Source organism: Macaca mulatta, chromosome 20, assembly GCF_049350105.2.
Source record: "Macaca mulatta isolate MMU2019108-1 chromosome 20, T2T-MMU8v2.0, whole genome shotgun sequence".
Lineage (NCBI taxonomy): Eukaryota > Metazoa > Chordata > Mammalia > Primates > Cercopithecidae > Macaca > Macaca mulatta.
In genome coordinates, this window is record NC_133425.1 from 1350197 (window position 1) to 1372816 (window position 22620).

The window sequence follows — 22620 nt, forward strand, 5'->3', positions numbered from 1 at the left end:
TGATGCTGGGTGCCTATAATCACAGCTACTTGGGAGGCTGAGGCAGAAGAATCACTTGAACTAGCGAGTCAGAAGTTGCAGTGAGCTGAGATCGCACTGTGATCCACCCTGTGTGACAAATTGAGATTCCATCTCAAAAAAAGAAAAAAAAATTAAAAGGTATATTTGCCTCATTATGTTACAATAACTAATATGGAAAGCAATATTGCAATCCCTATTAGCACATGAGATCAGATGAATTCTCCTTTGTCCCTGGACCTGCTGCCTCCTCCCGCTTGTCGGGGGACAGACCCAGTACATCTCCCCTCAGCGCTGGGTGGACGGAACCCTTGCTTTCTCGGAGGAAACCCAGGAATCCCAGAGACAAAGGGGAAGGGGACTGGCATGTGGCTGCGCAGGGCTGACTGAGGTCGGTGTCAGCAGACCGTGGGGCAGGTTCCCAGGAGGCTGCTTACTGGGCCCTGCTCCTGTGGTTTCCCCCAAGTCGTGATTCTGAAATGAATAAGGATGGTGCAGAACTGGACTGCAAATGCAGAAGTGACTTCCTGGGAGGGTGGGGCCCCTATCTCTCCTAGACTCTGTGGTCAGACTCTGGCCAACACCCCCTCTAAGCCCACAGGAGAGGAACAGGAGTGATAGCCCCCAAACCCCAGTTGCACCAGGCCTTGAGGGCCCCTTTGTCACTGGATCTGATAAGAAACCCCACCCCGGCAGCCCCCTCCCCTCACCTGACCAATGGCCACAGGCTGGCTGGGCCCAGCTCCCTGTATATAAGGAGACCCTGGGGGCTGAGCACTACCAAGGCCAGTCCTGAGCAGGCCCAACTCCAGTGCAGCCGCCCACCCTGCCGCCATGTCTCTGACCAAGACTGAGAGGACCCTCATTGTGTCCATGTGGGCCAAGATCTCCACTCAGGCCGACACCATCGGCACCGAGACTCTGGAGAGGTGAGTGTCAGGCAGGACTGCCAGAGGGACTGGGTGGGAGGCCAGGTATGTGAGTGGGGACGGTGGGGAGGGGGTGGTGGGGAGGGGGTGGTGGGGAGGGGGCGGTGGGGAGGGGATGGTGGGAAGGGGGTGGTGGGGAGGGGACAGTGAGGAGGGGACAGTGGGGAGGGGAGAGTGGGGACAGATAGCCTTCCCTCTCGGTGAGGAGGGCAGGGTAAGGAGGGTACGATTAGGAGTTGCACAGGTATCTGGGCTCACTGAGACCTGAGCAGGCACAGGCCCAGGTTCTGACAAGCAGAGGGTGAAAAATTTTGCTCTAGACCTGAAGGGCCTTACAGGGCAGCCAGGGCACTACAGCCTCTAAAGTCTCAGCATCTGATCCCAGCATCTGGGATCAGGGCACCGTCCCAGTATCAAAGTCCCAGCATCTGATCCCCTGGGAGGGGCCAGGGAGCTTTTCCTTCCCTGGAACGCTGCTGGGAGGTCATGAGCCTGCAGAAGGGGTGGCGGGCAACCCAGTCTGGGGCTGGGAGGGAGGTCCTGTGGCCACAGGAGACGGTGGAGGGGCTGGGGGCACCAGGCGTGCTGCAGGTGGAGGGCGGGGGACTTGGGGATCAGGCGAACAGAACCCGTTGGAAGCAGGGCGATGAGCCGGGAGCTGCAGCGACCTGGGGGACCTCTAGCACAGGGCAGCCTGGGAGGCAGCCGGGCACCGCGAGGAGGGGCTGGGGCCTGCTGCGGGGTCGCAGATGTGTCCTGGTGCTCGGAGAGGGCCGCAGGGCGCGGGGGCCGTGGGCGGGAGGCCGCGCTGCTGGGAGCTCACGGCCCCCGCCCCGCGTCCCAGGCTCTTCCTCAGCTACCCGCAGACCAAGACCTACTTCCCGCACTTCGACCTGCACCCGGGGTCCGCGCAGCTGCACGCGCACGGCTCCAAGGTGGTGGCCGCCGTGGGCGACGCAGCGAAGAACATCGACAACATCGGCGCCGCCCTGTCCAAGCTGAGCGAGCTGCACGCCTACGTCCTGCGCGTGGACCCGGTCAACTTCAAGGTGAGCAGGGCGCGGTGCGGGCGGGGCGGGGCGGGATCGCTGGGTGGGGCGGGGAGGTGTCGCGAGGAGGGGCGGGGCCCGGGCTAGGCCCCGCCCCCGCACTGAGCCGGCCCCGCCCCCAGCTCCTGTCCCACTGCCTGCTGGTCACCCTGGCCGCGCGCTTCCCCGCCGACTTCACGGCCGAGGCCCACGCCGCCTGGGACAAGTTCCTATCGGTCGTATCCTCTGTCCTGACCGAGAAGTACCGCTGAGCGCCGCCTCCGGGACCCCCAGGACAGGCTGCGGCCCCTCCCCTCCAGGTTCCCCAGCCCCACTTACCGCGTAATGCGCCAATAAACCAACGAACGAAGCAGCGTCCACCTGGCCTCTGTGGTCCCTGGGCGGCGGGCGCGTGGGGAGGCGGAGCGGGAGGAGGACGCCCCGGCTGTCTCCCGGCCACGGCTGGGCCGCAGAGATCCTTGCACCGACTCCAGGGTCTATAAGAAGCAGAGGGATGTGCAGCTCCCGGGGCGGGAGCGGGGGGCACTCGGCACCCAGGCGTGGTGGAAAAGGGGTGCAGTTAGGCCTTTGCGGTAGGGGGAGCAGTGCTGCCGCCCACCCGCCCCGGCTCTCCCTGGGACCTCCGTGGTCTTCCTTCTTTATTTCTCCCGAATGTGTACTATTTCCTGATTTCAGAACGATCAGGACGAAGAGGGGAGTGATGGGCGTCTGCGTTCACTCATTCCTTCTTCCATTCCTCAGTGAAACATTTACTGGGCGTAAGACAGCCTAGCCATGTTTCTAGGCTATGGACACCGCAGCTGAAATAAAGAAAGCCCCCTGCCCGGTGGGGCTGACAATCTAGTGGGGGATACAGACGTGATATAGACAGATCACAGTTCACAGAAATGAGAAAGGAAAAGAGGCTGAGCCTCACTCGTAAGAGAAATGCAAGTTAAACTACACAAAAATAAAACCTCATTGAGATCCATGTCTCACCTCCCTGATAGGCAAAAATCCAAGAGTTTGATCAGACTGCAGGGGCCCCTCCTCCACTGGGCACCCCTCATCCAGGGCAGAGGGAGCCCAGCCCGGGGCGCAAGTCCACCGGGGCATCTGATTTGCCAAAGACCTGAAAACCCAAGTGTCCATCATCAGGGACTAACTGGAAAAATCAAGGATATCCACACAATGGAGAACTCGACTGAAAAAAAAAAAAAATGAGAATAATTTATAATAATGAAAATAAAGAGGTTAGAATGGTGTGTATACAATGGTAGAACAGAGGGCAAACAAGAATATGTGTGTGCACATGTATGTGAGCATATGCATAACTATGTGTGAGGCTGTGTGTGGACATGTGTGTTTATGCACAGACATGTATGTGCCCACATGTGCTTGCTTCTGCAAAAACAAACCATGGGAGGATAAACTGGAAATGAATACAAATAATAAGTTAGGTAGGGATGGAGGGGAAGGTGGAAGGATAGGGAAGGACAGGGGTAGGAGGGGAAGCTCCTCCAAGTCTGACTGTCTTCATAGTTTTCACCTTTGAATTGTGTAAATATTTTTCATTACCAAAAATAAATTCAGTCTGGGCATGGTGGCTCATACCTGTAGTCCCAGCACTTTGGGAGTCCAAGGAGAGAGGATTGCTTGAGGCCAGGAGTTGAAGGCCACCCTGGCCAACATAGGGAGATGCTGTCTTTTAAAAAATTTACAAAATTAATAAGATTAAAATAAAAACAGTGGCTTTGCCAGTGGCGCAAGCCTGTAATCCTACCACTTTGGGAGGCCAAGGCTGGAGGATCACTTGATGCCAAGAGTCGGAGGCTAGCCTACGTAACACAGCAGGACCTTGTCTCAAAAAGATTAAAAAATTAACTGGGCATGGTGGCAGCAGATGATTCGGGTTAGGTAAGCCTCCAAATTGGGGGTTAGCCTGGGAGGGTTCTTGACTTTGCCCAGGAAGGAATTCAAGGGCAAGCTGGTGGTGTTTAACAGCAACTCTAGTTGATATTGAAGCCACAGCAGACAGCAGCAGCAGAGCACTGCTCCTTACAGAGCTGGGGTACCCCATAGGCAGTGTGCCCAGGAGAGCAGCTCAGAGGCACTGCTGCACTCATCTTTATTTATTTATTTATTTATTTATTTATTTATTTATTTTTTGGAGACAGAGTCTCGCTCTGTCGCCCAGGCTGGAGTGCAGTGACCGGATCTCAGCTCACTGCAAGCTCCGCCTCCCGGGTCTACGCCATTCTCCTGCCTCAGCCTCCCAAGTAGCTGGGACTACAGGGGCCTACCACCTCGCCCGGCTAGTTTTTTGTATTTTTTAGTAGAGATGGGGTTTCACTGTGTTAGCCAGGATGATCTTGATCTCCTGACCTCGTGATCCGCCCGTCTCGGCCTCCCAAAGTGCTGGGATTACAGGCTTGAGCCACCGCGCCCGGCCCTGCACTCATCTTTATATCCACTTTTAATTACATGCAAATTAAGGGAAAGTTTATGCACAAATTTCTAGGATGAATGTGGTAACTTCTGGGTGGTCCAGTCACTGCCATGGAAAGGGATGGTAATCTCTGGGTGTTGCCAGGGCGATGGTAAACTCCCATGGCACACTGGTGAGCGTGTCTTATGGAAAGCTGCTTCTGCCCTACTTGTTTTAGCTAGTCCTCAAATTGGTCCAGTGTCCGAGCCCAACCTCTAGAGTACATACAGAGTCCCACCTCCTACCTCACACCTGCAGTGCTAGCTACTCAGGAGGCTGAGGCTGGAGGATTGCTGGAACCCAGATGTTGGAGGCTACAGTGAACTATGATTGTGCCACTGCACTCTAGCCTGAGCGACACAGCAGTACTCTGTCTCTAAAAAAGCAAAACACAACAAAAAGAGTGGCTGGGTGCAGTGGCTCACACTTGGAATCTTAGCACTTTGGGAGGTCAAGGTGGGATGGTCAGTTATGCTTGGGAGTTCAAGACCAGTCTAGGCAACATAGCAAGATTTTATCTGTACTAAAAATATATATATATTTTTTAATTAGCTGGACGTGGTGGTGCACCTGCAGTCCCAGCTACTTGGGAGGCTGGGTTGTGGGTGGCGGGAAGTATCACTTGAGCCCAGAAGTTCCAGGCTGTAGTAAGCTATGATTGCACCACCACACTGCAGCCTGGGCAACAGAGAGACCTTATCTATATTACCAAAAAAAAAAAAAAAAAGAGGGCCAGGCATGGTGGCTCACGCCTGTAATCCCTGCACTTTGGGAGGCCGAGGCACGCAGATCATGAGGTCAGGAGATTGAGACCACGGTGAAACCCCGTCTCTACTAAAAATACCAAAAAAATTAGCCGGGCGCAGTGGCGGGTGCCTGTAGTCCTAGCTCCTCAGGAAGCTGAGGCAGGAGAATGGCATGAGCCCGGCAGGCGGAGCTTTCAGTGAGCCGAGATTGTGCCACTGCACTCCAGCCTGGGTGACAGAGTGAGACTCCATCTCAAAAAAAAAAAAAAGAGAGAGAGAGAAAATAAAACCCCCCAAATTGAAAACCAACTTAAATAAATGAACCAATGTAAGAATGTTGTGATATAATAATCAGAAAAAAGAATTGTTCCAGGTGACTTCTGAACACAATACCTTGGCTATGACCAAAAGAACTGCAAAGACACTCTAATACTCTGTAGTTTATTGTTCCTAATACCATATGTATCATAATTTCATAATCTTTTATTTTGAAACATATTCAAATTATCAAAAAATAAAAACATCCTGCAAGAATAAGACAAAGATGGAGAAACAAGGATGACTGCTGGTGGGCATGGGGCTTTTTGGGGTGTGATGAAAACATTCTAAAATTGATTATGGTGATGGTTGCACAATTATGTGAACATATTAAAAATTATGGAAATGGGGCCAGGCACAGTGGCTCACGCCTGTAATCCCAGCACTTTGGGAGGCCGAAGCGGGCAGATCATGACGTCAGGAAATCGAGACCTTCCTGGCTAACATGGTGAAACCCTGCCTCTACTAAAAAATAAAAATAAAAAAATGAGCCGAGTGTTGTGGCGGGTGCCTGTAGTCCCAGCTACTTGGGAGGCTGAGGTAGGAGAATGGCGTAAACCCGGGAGGCAGAGTTTGCAGTGAACCAAGATGGCGCCACTGCACTCCAGCCTGGGCCACAGAGCAAGACTCTGTTTCAAAAGAAAAAAAAAAAAAAGCAATTAGAATGAGACTTTTGTTTTTATTTTCTGTTCTCTGTGACTTAGTAAACTTCTTAGAGAAAGAACCAAAAAAAGATTATTGAAATGGGCCGGGGGTGGTGGCTCACGCCTGTAATTCCAGCACTTTGGGAGGCCAAGGTGGGCAGTTTACCTGAGGTCAGGAGTTCAAGACTAACCTGGCTAACACAGTGAAACCCCGTCTCTACTAAAAATGCAAAAATTAGCCACACTTGGTGGCACATGCCTGTAATCCCAGCTACTTGGGAGGCTGAGGCAGGAGAATTGCTTGAGCCTAGGAGACAGAGGTTGCAGTGAGCCGAGATAGTGCCACTGAACTCCAGCTTGGCCGACAGAGTGAGATTCTGTCTCAAAAAAAAAAAATTATTGAAATGTACACATTCAGTAAGTGAATTTTATTTCAATAACACTGTTAAATAAAATTACAAGAATATAGAAACTCTCGAATACTACTCATCCAGAATCTCCAGCTGTTAATATTCTACCACATTGGCCTGGTCTCTCTCTTGCCCCCAGTTGCTTTTTCTCTCGGAGCCCTTGGAGAGGGGGATGCCAATATCAGTACTCTAAATATCCTCCACATACTGTGTATTTCCTAAAATCAACAAGGACACTAGCCTGCACAGACAGAGAACCACCACCAAAATCAGGTTAATACTGATCCAAATCCATTTATCAACATATGCACCAACAAGTTCAAGACCCTCTTAAAAGCAATGATACCAGCCATTTACTCCATCCCCAAAGGACTGAGGGGCCTGCGAATTTAACCATGTCAATGCAGTCTTTTTGATGTTATTAACTGAAGAAAATAGATGTTCTTTAAAATATTTATTTATTTATTTATTTATTTTTATTTTTTGAGACGGAATCTCGCTCTGTCACCCAGGCTGGAGTGTGGTGGCATAATCTTGGTTCACTGCAACCTCCGCCTCATGGATTCAAGAGGTTCTCCTGCCTCAGCCTCCTGAGTAGCTGGGATTACAGGCGCGCCACGACGCCCTGCTAATTTTTGTATTTTTAGTAGAGACGGGGTTTCGCCATGTTGGCCAGGCTGGTCTCCAACTCCTGACAAGGTAGCATGCACCTGTAATCCCAGCTACTTGGGATGCTGAGGCAGGAGAATCGCTTGAACCCAGGAGGTGGTGGTTGAAGTGAGTCAAGATCGTGTCACTGCACTCCAGCCTGGGAGACAGAGCACAACTCTGTCAAAAAAAAAAAAAAAAATTCCTCAAGCTCCCCTTGAGCTTACATTCTAGTGAACTATAAACAGGAACATTTTTTTTTTTTCCTGTGGAAAAAGAAAAGTAGAGCAAGTAGGGGCCTAGACAGAGGAGGGGAGGATTGTGATTTTAAATGGGTTGGCCACTGCAGGTCTATTAACTTGGTGACATTTGAGGGAGTAGCAGTATTAGGGAAGGGGCTTCAGGGGAGTGGCCAGCAGCTAGGGATAGAGCGGGGGAGGACAGGAGGCCTTGTCTGTCTTTTCCTCCATCTGTAAGTTTCAGGGGTGAGTCGGGGAGTGTCGAGGGTGCTGTGCTCTCCGGCCTGAGCCTCAGGAAGGAAGGGCAGTAGTCAGGGAGGCCAGGGAAGGGAGGGGAGTAGGTTTTGTGGGGAATTTCAGGGCTCTATTTTAGAGATGATTTGCTGGAGACACACAGATGAGGACATCAAATACTGCCCTGGATCTAGGGGCCTGAGTCCAGAAGAGAGGTCTGTATGGACACATCCATCAGTGGGAGCACCAGGACACAGACAGAGGCTAATGTAAGACAGGATGGGTGCTGAGCTTCCACACCCACATTATTAGAAAATAACAGCACAGGCATGAGGTGGAGGCAGGACACAAGACTATCCAGAAGGAGAAAGAAAGGTGAAAAGCTGTTGGTGCAAGGAATCTCCTGGTGGTGCCAATGGCTTGGGCATAGGCTGTGGCCCAGGACGGCTTGTGGGGCACAGGCTACGAGAGGTGCCGGGACAACTTGCAGCTACAGGGAGAAGAGACTTAGTGCTGTGGGCCTGGCTTGGGGCTGGGGGAACAGCCTTTATCTCCTGCCCCCAGGATCTCCCGGCCCCTCTTGCCCAGGCCTCTGCAGCCCACTGCCCTGACTTCTGAGGGCCGAAGGCGCCCCTGCTTGGGAAGAGGGGACTCAGGGGGGTCCACCTGACCCAGTTCTAACCCAGGCTGATTTACTGTTGCTAACATCCTAGCACACGCATCCCTCTGCCCCACGCACCCAACCCCAAGGCCTGGTACACTGCAGGCCCCAAGGTCCTGTGAGTCCCTTCGATGCCCTCCTCACTGGCACCCCTGCCCGCCCGACTCTGCCTGGAGACTCCTTCCAGGGAAGAGTGATCTCAGCTCACGGCAAGCTCCGCCTCCCGGGTTTACGCCATTCTCCTGCCTCAGCCTCCGGAGTAGCTGGGACTACAGGCACCCGCCACCTCGCCCGGCTAGTTTTTTGTATTTTTTAGTAGAGACGGGGTTTCACCGTGTTAGCCAGGATGGTCTCGATCTCCTGACCTCGTGATCCGCCCGTCTTGGCCTCCCAAAGTGCTGGGATTACAAGCTTGAGCCACCGCGCCCAGCCAGGGAAGAGTTTTCAAAACAAAGGGTGTTAGTCTCCTATGGGATCCCCTCACCTCTGCAGCATGGTGTCTGAAAGCTGCCCCCATGGTGTGTAGTGCTAAACTTCCAACTTACTCCAGGCCAGCCGTGACAGCCCCCAGGGCAGGAAGGGCACCCACAGTGAGCCTCAAACAGCTAATTTTGCAACTATAAGCCCATATAATTGTCTTGAAAAGTAATTCGTTTCAAAAAGCTAAAAAAACGAATACTCTTGAGTCTCCTTCTAGTAATTCCCCTTCTAGAGGTCTATCATGAGGAAAAGATCCAAAGCACTGATATTCTTCATGGAGTTGTTTATAATAGAAAAAAAACTAGAGCTTGTTCACAAAGGGGAGCCCTGCCGGCTGAAGATGTAACCCACTGATTCGCATGGGAGCTGCATCGCACCCGTCAGCGGGGATGGGGGCACGCTTGCTGACGCAGCAAGTGAAAAGAATCAGTGCGTGAAGATGTATGTTCTCTCTTTCTATTCCTTTTTTTTTTTTTTTCTTTTTTTTTTTAAGCAGAACGTCACTCTGTCACCCAGCCTGGAGTGCAGTGGTGCAACCTCATCGCAACCAGGAGCCACCATGTGCAGCCCCATGGCAAGCCACCACGCCCAGCCTTTTTTCCCCTGTTTTAAAAAATCCTCTATTTAAAAAAGATGTGCTTGGGTCGGGCGTGGTTGTTCACGCTTATAATCCCAGCACTTTCGGAGGCCGAGACAGGCAGATCACCTGAGGTCAAGAATTCGAGACCAGCCTGGCCAACATGGTGAAACTCTATCTCTACTAAAAATACAAAAATTAGCCAGGCATGGTGGTGCATGCCTGTAATCCCAGATACTTGGGAACAGAAGCAGGAGAATCACTTGAACCCAGGAGGCAGAGGTTGCAGTGAGTCAAAATTACGCCACTGCACTCAAGTCTGGAAGACAGAGCAAGACTCCATGTCAAAAACAAATAAAAAAAATTTTTATATCTACCTATAATTTATATAAATTTAAAATACATGCATAAAATCACACCCTTTGCAAGCACACGTACTAAATAAAAGGAATATATTCAGCACATCGAAATGGCCGTCTAATGGAGGAGGGAGTAGTTAATAAACAGAGAGGATAAAAAGAAATAAATCAATAGAGCTGGAGGAGGGTCTCCTCCAGGCTGCAATGAGAACGTAGTGAGCAGAACTGTAGGCGCATATGACCTCACCTTCTGTGAAGAGTCCGGTCTCCCAAGCCACTTTCCTGCCTAGGTGCCCGGCCCAGAGTGTCCCCCACAAGGCTACTAGGGGAGAACCCCAGATCAAGCCTCATTCAGGTGAGGGAGCTGCACAGCAGAGGTTGGAGAGGTCTGTCCCTTCCCACTCTGTGACACTGGGTCCCACTTTCTCTCTAGGGAGTCTCGGTTTCCCCATTTGCAAACTGGAACTCATAAGGTGGGCCAGAGAAGTTTCAGTGAAGTGAGGAATGGCTTGTGCCTCTGCCAGGGTCCATGTGCTCCGGGTCACCCTGCAATCACAGGGACAGGGAGGTCAAGGACAGTCACTCCTGAGGCCAGTCTGGGCTGAACTGACCACGTGGACTCTCATGCCCAGATCGGGGCCCCAATTTCCCAGAACCTGGGGCTCCAGCTGTGTCTCAGTGGTGGGCAGAAGGGGAGACAGAAGTGACAGCTTCCCCAGCCCCCAGTTGCACCAGGCCCTGAGGGCCCCTTTGTCACTGAATCTGATAAGAAACCCCACCCCGGCAGCCCCCTCCTCTCACCTGACCAATGGCCACAGGCTGGCTGGGCCCAGCTCCCTGTATATAAGGAGACCCTGGGGGCTGAGCACTACCAAGGCCAGTCCTGAGCAGGCCCAACTCCAGTGCAGCCGCCCACCCTGCCACCATGTCTCTGACCAAGACTGATAGGACCCTCATTGTGTCCATGTGGGCCAAGATCTCCACTCAGGCCGACACCATCGGCACCGAGACTCTGGAGAGGTGAGTGTCAGGCAGGACTGCCAGAGGGACTGGGTGGGAGACCAGGTATGTGAGTGGGGACTGTGGGGAGGGGAGAGTGGGGAGGGAACAGTGAGGAGGGGACGGTGGGGAGGGGACAGTGAGGAGGGGATGGGGAGGGGACAGTGGGGAGGGGGCAGTGGGGAGGGGACGGCAAGGAGGGGACAGTGGGGACGGGACCTTGGGGAGGGGACAGTGGAGAGGGGACTGTGGGGAGAGGACAGTGAGGAGGGGACAGTGGGGAGGGGACAGTGGGGACAGATAGCCTTCCCTCTCGGTGAGGAGGGCAGGGTAAGGAGGGTACGATTAGGAGTTGCACAGGTATCTGGGCTCACTGAGACCTGAGCAGGCACAGGCCCAGGTTCTGACAAGCAGAGGGTGAAAAATTTTGCTCTAGACCTGAAGGGCCTTACAGGGCAGCCAGGGCACTACAGCCTCTAAAGTCTCAGCATCTGATCCCAGCATCTGGGATCAGGCCACTGTCCCAGTATCAAAGTCCCAGCATCTGATCCCCTGGGAGGGGCCAGGGAGCTTTTCCTTCCCTGGAACGCTGCTGGGAGGTCATGAGCCTGCAGAAGGGGTGGCGGGCAACCCAGTCTGGGGCTGGGAGGGAGGTCCTGTGGCCACAGGAGACGGTGGAGGGGCTGGGGGCACCAGGCGTGCTGCAGGTGGAGGGCGGGGGACTTGGGGATCAGGCGAACAGAACCCGTTGGAAGCAGGGCGATGAGCCGGGAGCTGCAGCGACCTGGGGGGCCTCTAGCACAGGGCAGCCTGGGAGGCAGCCGGGCACCGCGAGGAGGGGCTGGGGCCTGCTGCGGGGTCGCAGATGTGTCCTGGTGCTCGGAGAGGGCCGCAGGGCGCGGGGGCCCTGGGCGGGAGGCCGCGCTGCTGGGAGCTCACGGCCCCCGCCCCGCGTCCCAGGCTCTTCCTCAGCTACCCGCAGACCAAGACCTACTTCCCGCACTTCGACCTGCACCCGGGGTCCGCGCAGCTGCACGCGCACGGCTCCAAGGTGGTGGCCGCCGTGGGCGACGCAGCGAAGAACATCGACAACATCGGCGCCGCCCTGTCCAAGCTGAGCGAGCTGCACGCCTACGTCCTGCGCGTGGACCCGGTCAACTTCAAGGTGAGCAGGGCGCGGTGCGGGCGGGGCGGGGCGGGATCGCTGGGTGGGGCGGGGAGGTGTCGCGAGGAGGGGCGGGGCCCGGGCTAGGCCCCGCCCCCGCACTGAGCCGGCCCCGCCCCCAGCTCCTGTCCCACTGCCTGCTGGTCACCCTGGCCGCGCGCTTCCCCGCCGACTTCACTGCCGAGGCCCACGCCGCCTGGGACAAGTTCCTATCGGTCGTATCCTCTGTCCTGACCGAGAAGTACCGCTGAGCGCCGCCTCCGGGATCCCCAGGACAGGCTGCGGCCCCTCCCCTGCCCTTCACCCTCCCACAATTCCTGCCCTGACTCCAATAAATGGATGAGGACAGAGCGATCTGGGCTCTGTGTTCTCAGTACTGGAGGGAAGAAGGGGAGAAGCTGAGTGATGGGTCCGGGGGCTTTGCAGGAACGCGGTCGTCCCCGCTGACGTCGCGGCCTGGGGGTCACGTGGGGGCCGCTTTGGGGAGGTTCTTGCCCTGAGCACCTGAGCTGCAGCCCGGGTGGAGCAGAGCAGTCCCGGGCCAGCCCACGGCGTCTCCTGGGGCTCTTGGTCAGACGGGCGTTTGTGCGTCTCCCAGCTTCCCATATCGCCCAAAGATTGTCACTTCGCTAAGCGTATCGGGAGCGTGTCGGGACTCAGGGAACTTTTCCACAAAGCCTGAAGTCCGAATCCCGGGATTCTGGCAGCTGCGGGGGTCCCTGAGGCCTGTCCCTCCCCGACTCCTAAGAGAGTAGGGGTTTCCTGCCCCGTGTTCTCTCTCCGGCTCCTCCCATGAGCTCCGTTCTGGCACACCAGTAACTTTGCCCGAGGGAGTAATTACAGACGCCCCTGAAGTCTGGAGTAAAGGTACCCACGCACAACAGCGTGAGTCAGTGCCAGAAACCCTGGGATCCCGGAGGTCGAGGCCTCCATGTAGGCAGGAACCCGGACTGGCTACGTTCCCGGCGCAGGCCGAGAGTCCCCGCGTTCCCGCCGCTCTCGGGCCGATAAGGACAGGCGGGGTGCTCGGAGTCTCTATAAGGAGCCCAGGGCGGCGGGTGCGGCCCCCAGAGCACGTCAGGCGGCGCCATGCTCAGCGCCCAGGAGCGCGCCCAAATCGCGCAGGTCTGGGACCTGATCGCGGGCCACGAGGCGCAATTCGGGGCGGAGCTGCTGCTCAGGTCGGTAGAGGCGGGGTCTCCGGGAGCTCAGGGAGGTGGAGATGAGGGTGTTGGCCGCGTGGGCCGCCAACGCCATCCAAGGTCCCTCCGATGAGGATTCCCGGGGCTCTGGGCGGTGTGGGCGCTAGTGAAGTCCCACGCAGCCGCCCTCCTCCCCGGTCACCGACCTGGTCCTGCAGGCTCTTCACAGTATACCCCAGCACCAAGGTCTACTTCCCGCACTTGAGCTCCTGCCAGGACGCGACGCAGCTGCTGAGCCACGGGCAGCGCATGCTGGCGGCGGTGGGCGCGGCGGTGCAGCACATGGACCACCTGCGCGCCGCGCTGAGCCCACTGGCGGACCTGCACGCGCTCGTGCTGCGCGTGGACCCAGCCAACTTTCCGGTGAGCCCTTTCCGGCCGGGGCAATGGTGCAGCGCGCAGCCGGGGGAGCTCCGGGGATCCCTAGAGGGACAGACCCCGTCTCACAGGCCGCTTCTCCTGCAGCTGCTAATCCAGTGTTTCCACGTCGTGCTGGCCTCCCACCTGCAGGACGAGTTCACCGTGGAAATGCAAGCGGCGTGGGACAAGTTCCTGACTGGTGTGGCCGTGGTGTTGACGGAAAAGTACCGCTGAGCCTAGTGCTGCGCTGGCCTTTGTTTGTGCCTGTCAATAAACAGAGGCCCCAAATATCTGCCCCCGCCTGTGTGGTCTTTGGGGAGCTGGCAAAGTGAGGTCACTATTGTTGGCCAGAGAAGCTCAGGGACCTGCAAGGATCCTCCTAGAACTCTCAAATGCACCCCACCCCCGGAGGTTTGTCCTCCCATGGCGGGCAGTGTGGTGGGGCAGAGGGAGTACTGTGATGTGGGGGGGGGGGTGGCCTTCGACTTCAACTCTTGAATCCGGCTTCCAACCGCACTGTTCGCAAAGCACTTCCCCATTCATGCATTTATTCACTCATTCTCTCTCCATCCCCACTTCCTGCTGGGACCTGTAGATGCTAATCCTGGACCCTTTGCAGAGAGATGCAGAAACTGAGGTCCCGGAGCCAAATGTGCAACCTAATTAGGGCCCCAGAGCAGAGGGCTCCGCAGACCTCACTGTTCCTTTCCCCTTCCTTCCCCCATGGACACTTCCTGGGCTGCAAACCTGTGCTAGCCTGGTTAGCCCTGCCTGTGACCCTCCAGCCCTGGGGGTGAGGTGGGGAGGAAGTCCTCTGTGGCCACAAATTGGCAGACAGACCTGGTTTAGGCTTCCAGCCTGCTCATTGACAAGCTATGCGACCCTGGGCATGTCCCAGAGCTCTCCGGCCTTTACCCATCGAATGGAAAAACAACATTCAACTCACAAGATTTTTGAAATAATTTTTGAAATCATAACATAGGGTGGGTGCCTGCCGGCTCATTGCCACCCCACCCCTCCACCCAGCCCCAGCTGCCGTGTCTCAGTCTCTGGAGGTGCCCAGGCCAAGGCACTCCCTCCCCCAGGTTCCCTCTTCTCCCTCCCCAGGATGGGGAAAGGAATCTTAAGGCTCCACCCCAGGCTTTTCAGACAAAGAACAGGGTCTGAGGAAAGAGTAGGACCTTCGAGGTCTGCAAATCCTGAATAGGTTTGGCTCTGGGTTGGCCATCCTGGGTCAGTGCGGGGAGCACTAGACCAGGCCTGGCAGCCAGGTCTGACCTGGCGGTCAGCGCCTAGGTCTGAAGAGAGCTGTTGGAAGTGGAGCCCTGACTGTGAGTCAGTCAAGCTCCCTCCAGCAGTCAGTGCCAGGGACCTGTTGCCCTGCACTGCCTGGGACGCCAGCCTGGTAGTTTGAAGAACTCGGCCCCATGTTATCAACATACCCCAACTGTTTTCTTGAGTTTTTTCATTTTGTCTTGTTTTGTTTTTGAGACAGGGCCTTGCTCTGTGGCCCCGGCTGGAGTGCAGTGGCTCACTGCAGCCTCAATCTCCTGGGATCAAGCAATTCTCCCGCCTCTGTCTCCCGAGTAGCTGGGATTATAGGCGCGCGCCACCATGCCTGGCTAATTTTTGTATTTTTAACAGGGACACAGTTTCACCACGTTGATCAGGCTAGTCTCAAACTCCTGACCTCAAGTGATCCGCCCGCCTCAGCCTCCCAAAATGCTGGGATGACAGGCGTGAGCCACCACGCTCAGCCCCCCAAATGTTTACATGGATAAGTAACAGCTTTTGGTCCCAGGCAGTTTGGTGTGAAAGCAGCTTATGTTTCACTCTGGAAAAACTGTGCTCTTCTTCCCATCCAGGAAGCTGCCTGGGTCTGGGCCATATGTGGATACCTTACGGGTGTAAGGGGCTCAGGACCCTGTGTAGAAGCCCAGGACAATGCGAGTGGGAAGGTTACCATGTACAGAACTGGGTTTCTGTTTGGGTAGGACTAAGAGACGCAGGGCAGCCTTGGGCAACCTGCCTACTCTCACTCCTCTTCCTATTTTCCTGTGCCAGGCACCTCCTGGCAACTTGCCTGCCAAAGACCCTGCATCCCAGGCATAAGAGCTCCTACTCTCCCCCTCCTTTCACTTTTGAGCTTACACAGACTCAGACAGAACCCACCACGGTGCTGTCTCCTGAGGACAAGGCTAACATCAAGGCGGTCTGGGCGAAGGTTTGCGACCACGCTCCTGACTATGTCACGGAGGCCCTTGAGAGGGAAGGACCCTCCTCTCCCCGCTCACATTTTGGGTCCAACACCCACTCTAGGGCTCCACTGGCCACCCCTAACCATTCTTGCCCCAGCCCCAGCCCCCAGCCCCTCATTCTTTGCTTCCCCCTGAAGCATGTTCCTGACCTTCCTCTCACTTGGTCCTGAGGTATGGCTCAGCCCTCATCAAGAAACAATGCAAGTAGGTGGCCGACACACTGACCAACACCATGGCCCACTGAGATGACATGCCCAATGACTTGTCTGAGCTGAGGCAACTGCACGTCAATGAGCTGTGGGTGGACCCAGGCAACATCAGGGTGAGCTTTGGGCTGGGAGGAATCTAGGGTGTGGGGGCAGCTGGTCTTCCTCATAAGACACAGCATCCCATGCGTTCGCGGAGGTGGAGCACAGGTGACAGTGGTATCTACGTCCCCTGACTCTCTCCACAGTTCCTCGATAAATGCCTGCTGGTGACACTGGTCCATCACACCCTTCCCAGTTTACCCATGTGGTGCCTCCACGGACAAATTATTTGCTTTTGTGAGTGATGTGTTGACCTGCAAATACCACTAAGCTGAAGCGTTGGTGGCCATGCCCCCTGCCCACTGGGCCTCCCTCCAGGCCCTCCTCCCCTCCCCACCCCAGCACTTCCTGATCTTTGAATGAAGTCCCAGTAGGCGGCAGCCTGTGTGTGCCTGGGTTCTCTCTCTCCCTGAGTGTGCCAGCCATGGAGGTGTTTTCCTGTCTCAGACCAAGGACCTCTCCGCAGCTGCATGGGGTTGGGGAGGGAGAACTGCAGGGAGCATGGGAGGGGAAGCTGAGATGGGCCTGCTCACGAGAAGGTGCTGAGCCTGTCCCTGTCCTGAGAGGTGCCAGGCCTGCAGGCAGTAGTGACTCAGGAGCTGCGGAGGAGAGGCCTCCAGGGTTCTTCTCAGGGAGTCCCAGCATTGCCACCCTCCTTTGAAATCTCCCTGGTTGAACTTACACATACACTCTCCATCAAAACAAGACAAAACAAAACAAACTAGCAAAATAGGCTGTTCCCAATGCAAGTGCAGGTGCCTGAACATTTCTCTCATTCCCACCCCTTCCTGCCAGAGGGTAGGTGTCTGGAGAGGGTAGGTGTCTGGAGTGAGGGCGCTGGCCCCACCCACACGGCCTCTGTCATGGGAACCCTCCCACAGCAGCCCAGTCAGTGGGGAAGGAGGAAGGGGCTGCGATGCTCACAGCCGGCAGCCTACACCTGGGGAGACTCTTCAGCAGAGTACCTTGCGGCCTCACTCCTGCACTTCTCCTGCACTTTATAAGGTGCTTTCAGAACTCACTGTGTGCCCAGCTCTGAGCCCCCAGTTAATTGCCCCACCCAGGGCCTCTGGGACTTCCTGGTGCTTCTGCTTCCCGTGCTGCCAGCAACTTCTGGAAACGTCCCTGTCCCCGGTGCTGAAGTCCTGGAATCCATGCTGGGAAGTTGCTCAGCCCATCTGGCTCTCAGCCCTCCTAAGAACATGAGCAGCACTTCCAGCCCAGCTCCTGTCCCAGAGCAAGCGTCCCCCTTCACACTCACAGTACTGGATCAAGCTTTGGGGAGGGCGGAGAGGGCACCGTCATCACTTTTCTTCCGGACATGGACCTCTGAATTGTTGGGGAGTTCCCTCCCCCTCTCCATCCACTCTTCCTCTGCCTCACAGCCCAGAGCATTGTTATTTAAGCATAAACACTTAAAAAAATAAACTAAAATCCATCCCTGCTTTCACACACACACACCCTTTCTTGTGTTACTTAAAGTAGGAGAGAGTCTCTCTTTCCTGTCTCCTCACCCCCACCCCCAAGAGACCACAGTGAAGGGTTTGGGACTGAGCCCACAGGCCCCATCCTGTGCTGAGGGAATAGCTACAACTACAACTACTGCTGCAGGCCCTCTTTTTGGGCAAAAATACCATCATACTGTAGATACCTGTGTACAACTTCCTATTCTCAGTGAACTGTCTCCTCTACACCCCTTTCAGCCAGTTCATTCAGTTCTATGCCATTCCACAGTCTCACTATTTCTATATTTCCATTACGATTCCGCCAAAAATCATCACTATTTATTTATTTGTTTATTTATTTATTTATTTATTTATTTATTTTGAGACGGAGTTTCCCTCTTGTTGCCCAGGCTGGAGTGCAATGGCACAATCTCGGCTCACCGCATCTGCCTCCCGGGTTCAAGCGATTCTCCTGCCTCAGCCTCCTGAGTAACTGGGATTACAGCCATGTGCCACCGATCCCCGCTAATTTTGTATTTTTAGTAGAGACAGGGTTTCTCCATGTTGGTCAGGCTGGTCTGGAACTCCCGACCTCAGGTTTTTCACCTGCCTCAGCCTCCCAAAGTGCTGGGATTGCAGGCGTCAGCCACCGCGCCAGGCCAAACCATCACTTTTCATGAGCAGGGATGCACCCACTGGCACTACTGCACCTCCCACCCTTCCCCCACCAGGTCCACCCTTTCCTCACCCCACATCGCCCCCACCTCAATTCTGCAACCACAGGGGACTTCTTCCCCGTCCTCTCCCCTCCCAGAGCCAAGTTTGTTTATCTGTTTACAACCACTATTTACCTAGCGAGTCTTCCATCAGAGCATTTGGAGAGACTGGGGGTGTCACAGTGAACCACGACCTCCAGGCCAGTGGGAGAGTCAGTCACACAAAATGCACAGGGTCCCACTGTGAGTCCAGCACCCACCACCCCCACGCGCCACCCCACAACCCCGGGTAGAGGAGTCTGAACCTGCATGCAGCCCAGCCCCGTGCTTTTTGCGTCCTGGTATTTGTTCCTTCCTGATGCCTGTCACTCAAGCACACTAGTGACTATCGCCAGAGGGAAAGAGAGTTGGAGGGAGCGAGACTGGAGAGGAGGACGGACTCTGCGCGGAAATTCTTTTGCGTTCCTATGGGCCAGGGCGTCCGGGTGCGCGCATTCCTCTCCGCCCCGGATTGGGCGAAGCCTCCCGGCTCACACTCGCTCGCCCGCGTGTTCCCTGATCCCGCTGGAGCTGACGCGCGTCCAGCGCGTGCCAGGCCGGGGCGGGGGTGCGGGCTGACTTTCTCCCTCACTAGGGACGCTCGGGCGCCCCAAAGAAAAGGGTGGCGCTGCGCTCCGGGGTGGAAGAGCCGACAGCGCCCGACCCCAACGGGCCGGCCCCCTCGCCCAGCGTCGCGACCGCCCTGCTTCCTGGCGAGCCGGATGGGCGGGAGTGGAGCGGCGGGTGGAGGGTGGAGACGTCCTGGCCCCCGCCCCGTGTGCGCCCCCAGCGGAGGCCAAGCCGCCCTGTCCGGGACTCCCCTGCGGTCCAGGCCGCGCCCCGGGCTCCGCGCCAGCCAATGAGCACCGCGCTGCCGGGCGTGCCCCCGTGCCCGGAGCATAAACCCTGGCGCGCTGGCTGCCCGGCACTCTTCTGGTCCCCACAGACTCAGAAAGAACCCACCATGGTGCTGTCTCCTGCCGACAAGACCAACGTCAAGGCCGCCTGGGGTAAGGTCGGCGGGCACGCTGGCGAGTATGGTGCGGAGGCCCTGGAGAGGTGAGGCTCCCTCCCCTGCTCCGACCCGGGCTCCTCGCCCGGCTTCAGCCACCGGCCACCCGCAACCGTCCTGGCCCCGGACCCAAACCCCACCCCTCACTCTGCTTCTCCCCGCAGGATGTTCCTGTCCTTCCCCACCACCAAGACCTACTTCCCCCACTTCGACCTGAGCCACGGCTCTGCCCAGGTTAAGGGCCACGGCAAGAAGGTGGCCGACGCGCTGACCCTCGCCGTGGGGCACGTGGACGACATGCCCCAAGCGCTGTCCGCGCTGAGCGACCTGCACGCGCACAAGCTTCGGGTGGACCCGGTCAACTTCAAGGTGAGCGGCGGGCCGGGAGCGATCTGGGTCGAGGGGCGAGATGGCGCCTTCCTCGCAGGGCAGAGCATCCCGCGGGTTGCGGGAGGTGCAGCGCAGGCGGCGGCTGCGGGCCCTCGGCCCCACTGACCCTCTTCTCTGCACAGCTCCTGAGCCACTGCCTGCTGGTGACTCTGGCCGCTCACCTCCCCGCCGAGTTCACCCCTGCGGTGCACGCCTCCCTGGACAAGTTCCTGGCTTCTGTGAGCACCGTGCTGACCTCCAAATACCGTTAAGCTGGAGCCTCGGTGGCCATGCTTCTTGCCCCTTGGGCCTCCCGCCAGGCCCTCCTCCCCTCCTTGCACCGGCCCTTCCTGGTCTTTGAATAAAGTCTGAGTGGGCGGCAGCCTGTGTGTGCCTGGGTTCTCTCTCTCCCTGAATGTGCCAGCCATCGGGGTATTTTCCTGTTTCTGACCAAGGAGCTCTCCGCAGCTGCATGGGGTTGGGGAGGGAGAATTGCAGGGAGCATGGGAGGGGAAGCTGAGATGGGCCTGCTCACCAGAAGGTGCTGAGCCTGTCCCTGTCCTGAGAGGTGCCAGGCCTGCAGGCAGTGACTCAGGAGCTGCGGAGGAGAGGCCTCCAGGGTTCTTCTCAGGGAGTCCCAGCATTGCCACCCTCCTTTGAAATCTCCCTGGTTGAACTTACACATACACTCTCCATCAAAACAAGACAAAACAAAACAAACTAGCAAAATAGGCTGTTCCCAATGCAAGTGCAGGTGCCTGAACATTTCTCTCATTCCCACCCCTTCCTGCCAGAGGGTAGGTGTCTGGAGAGGGTAGGTGTCTGGAGTGAGGGCGCTGGCCCCACCCACACGGCCTCTGTCATGGGAACCCTCCCACAGCAGCCCAGTCAGTGGGGAAGGAGGAAGGGGCTGCGATGCTCACAGCCGGCAGCCTACACCTGGGGAGACTCTTCAGCAGAGTACCTTGCGGCCTCACTCCTGCACTTCTCCTGCACTTTATAAGGTGCTTTCAGAACTCACTGTGTGCCCAGCTCTGAGCCCCCAGTTAATTGCCCCACCCAGGGCCTCTGGGACTTCCTGGTGCTTCTGCTTCCCGTGCTGCCAGCAACTTCTGGAAACGTCCCTGTCCCCGGTGCTGAAGTCCTGGAATCCATGCTGGGAAGTTGCTCAGCCCATCTGGCTCTCAGCCCTCCTAAGAACATGAGCAGCACTTCCAGCCCAGCTCCTGTCCCAGAGCAAGCGTCCCCCTCCACACTCACAGAACTGGATCAAGCTTTGGGGAGGGCGGAGAGGGCACCGTCATCACTTTTCTTCTGGACATGGACCTCTGAATTGTTGGGGAGTTCCCTCCCCCTCTCCATCCACTCTTCCTCCGCCTCACAGCCCAGAGCATTGTTATTTAAGCATAAACACTTAAAAAAATAAACTAAAATCCATCCCTGCTTTCACACACACACACCCTTTCTTGTGTTACTTAAAGTAGGAGAGAGTCTCTCTTTCCTGTCTCCTCACCCCCACCCCCAAGAGACCACAGTGAAGGGTTTGGGACTGAGCCCACAGGCCCCATCCTGTGCTGAGAGGGAACAGCTACAACTACAACTACTGCCACAGACCCTCTTTTTGGACAAAAATACCATCATACTGTAGATACCTGTGTACAACTTCCTATTCTGAGTGAACTGTCTCCCCTATATCACTTTCAGCCACTTCATTCAGCTCTGTGCCATTCCACAGTTTCACTAATTATTACTTTTCATTTCGTTTCGGTTTTTGAGATAGAGCCTCGCTCTGTCACCCAGGCTGGAGTGCAGTGGTGCGATCTTGGCTCACTAGAACCTCCACCTCCTGGGTTGAAGTGATTCTCCTGCCTCCGCCTCCTAAGTAGCTGGGACTACAGGCGCAGGCCACCACACCTGGCTAATTATTTTTATTTTTAGTAGAGATGGGATTTCACTATGTTAGCCTCAGGTAATCTGCCTGTCTCGGTCTCCGAAAGTGCTGGGATTACAGGAGTTAGCCACCTCACCTGGCCTCATCGATTATTTCTATTATTTCTGGTTATGATCCTTTGTATTTGTCCTCATAAGTCATTTGTCTTTTCTTATTAAGATGTAGGAGCTTGGCCGGGCGCGGTGGCTCAAGCCTGTAATCCCAGCACTTTGGGAGGCCGAGGCGGGCGGATCACAAGGTCAGGAGATCGAGACCACAGTGAAACCCCGTCTCTACTAAAAATACAAAAAATTAGCCGGGCGCCTGTAGTCCTAGCTACTCAGGAGGCTGAGGCAGGAGAATGGCGTGAACCCAGGAGGCGGAGCTTGCAGTGAGCCGAGATCGCGCCACTGCACTCCAGCCTGGGCAACAGCGTGAGACTCCGTCTCAAAAAAAAAAAAAAAAAAAAAAAAAAAAAAAAAGATGTAGGAGCTGGCCGAGCGCGGTGGCTCAAGCCTGTAATCCCAGCACTTTGGGAGGCCGAGACGGGCGGATCACGAGGTCAGGAGATCGAGACCATCCTGGCTAACACGGTGAAATCCGGTCTCTACTAAAAAAAATACAAAAAACTAGCCGGGCGAGTTGGCGGACGCCTGTAGTCCCAGCTACTCGGGAGGCTGAGGCAGGAGAATGGCGTAAACCCGGGAGGCGGAGATTGAAGTGAGCCGAGATCGCGCCACCGTACTCCAGCCTGGGCGACAGAGCAAGACTCCATCTCAAAAAAAAAAAAAAAAAAAAAAAAGAGGGTTCAGGCAGCGGAGACATTGCAGTAAGATGCAGGAAGAAGGGGTTGTCCCAGGCCTGAGGTAAGGGGTCTTTGGTGACTTTAAGTTCCCACATCTCAAAAAAAACAAAACAAAACAAAAAGGAGGGTGTGGTGGCTCATGCCTGTAATCCCAGCACTTTGGGAGGCTGAGATGGGCGGATCACTTGAGGTCGGGAGTTCGAGACCAGCCTGACCAACATGTAGAAACCCCG

General features: G+C 55.9%; 4 protein-coding genes across 4 annotated transcripts; all 4 read left to right on the forward strand.

Moving 5' to 3' along the window:
- The first annotated feature begins 257 nt into the window (after positions 1–257).
- HBZ (hemoglobin subunit zeta) lies at positions 258–2346 on the forward strand. The gene is made up of 3 exons (XM_028840872.2): positions 258–947; positions 1792–1996; positions 2119–2346. The coding sequence occupies exons 1-3, from the start codon at positions 853–855 to the stop codon at positions 2245–2247; spliced, it is 429 nt and encodes a 142-aa protein (XP_028696705.2). The 5' UTR covers positions 258–852; the 3' UTR covers positions 2248–2346.
- An 8358-nt stretch (positions 2347–10704) lies between these two features.
- LOC100428886 (hemoglobin subunit zeta) lies at positions 10705–12260 on the forward strand. Its single transcript, XM_015125184.3, has 3 exons — positions 10705–10799; positions 11739–11943; positions 12066–12260. Exons 1-3 carry the CDS (start codon positions 10705–10707, stop codon positions 12192–12194), a joined length of 429 nt encoding a protein of 142 aa, XP_014980670.3. The 3' UTR covers positions 12195–12260.
- A 754-nt stretch (positions 12261–13014) lies between these two features.
- On the forward strand, positions 13015–13799 carry HBM (hemoglobin subunit mu). The gene is given in 3 exon segments (NM_001193704.2): positions 13015–13124; positions 13304–13508; positions 13611–13799. Coding segments are annotated over 3 exon segments (426 nt in total). The 5' UTR covers positions 13015–13032; the 3' UTR covers positions 13740–13799.
- A 5436-nt stretch (positions 13800–19235) lies between these two features.
- Positions 19236–19924, forward strand: HBA (hemoglobin, alpha 2). The gene is given in 3 exon segments (NM_001044724.1): positions 19236–19330; positions 19448–19652; positions 19796–19924. Coding segments are annotated over 3 exon segments (429 nt in total).
- The last annotated feature ends 2696 nt before the right edge of the window (positions 19925–22620 follow it).

Bases quoted from the DNA above. Each gene is read 5' to 3' on its own strand.
- HBZ (XM_028840872.2), top strand. From the start codon at position 853: ATGTCTCTGACCAAGACTGAGAGGACCCTCATTGTGTCCATGTGGGCC. The intron at 948-1,791 runs GTGAGTGTCAGG...CCCGCGTCCCAG, and splicing joins GGCACCGAGACTCTGGAGAG to GCTCTTCCTCAGCTACCCGC. The intron at 1,997-2,118 runs GTGAGCAGGGCG...CCCCGCCCCCAG, and splicing joins TGGACCCGGTCAACTTCAAG to CTCCTGTCCCACTGCCTGCT.
- LOC100428886 (XM_015125184.3), top strand. From the start codon at position 10,705: ATGTCTCTGACCAAGACTGATAGGACCCTCATTGTGTCCATGTGGGCC. The intron at 10,800-11,738 runs GTGAGTGTCAGG...CCCGCGTCCCAG, and splicing joins GGCACCGAGACTCTGGAGAG to GCTCTTCCTCAGCTACCCGC. The intron at 11,944-12,065 runs GTGAGCAGGGCG...CCCCGCCCCCAG, and splicing joins TGGACCCGGTCAACTTCAAG to CTCCTGTCCCACTGCCTGCT.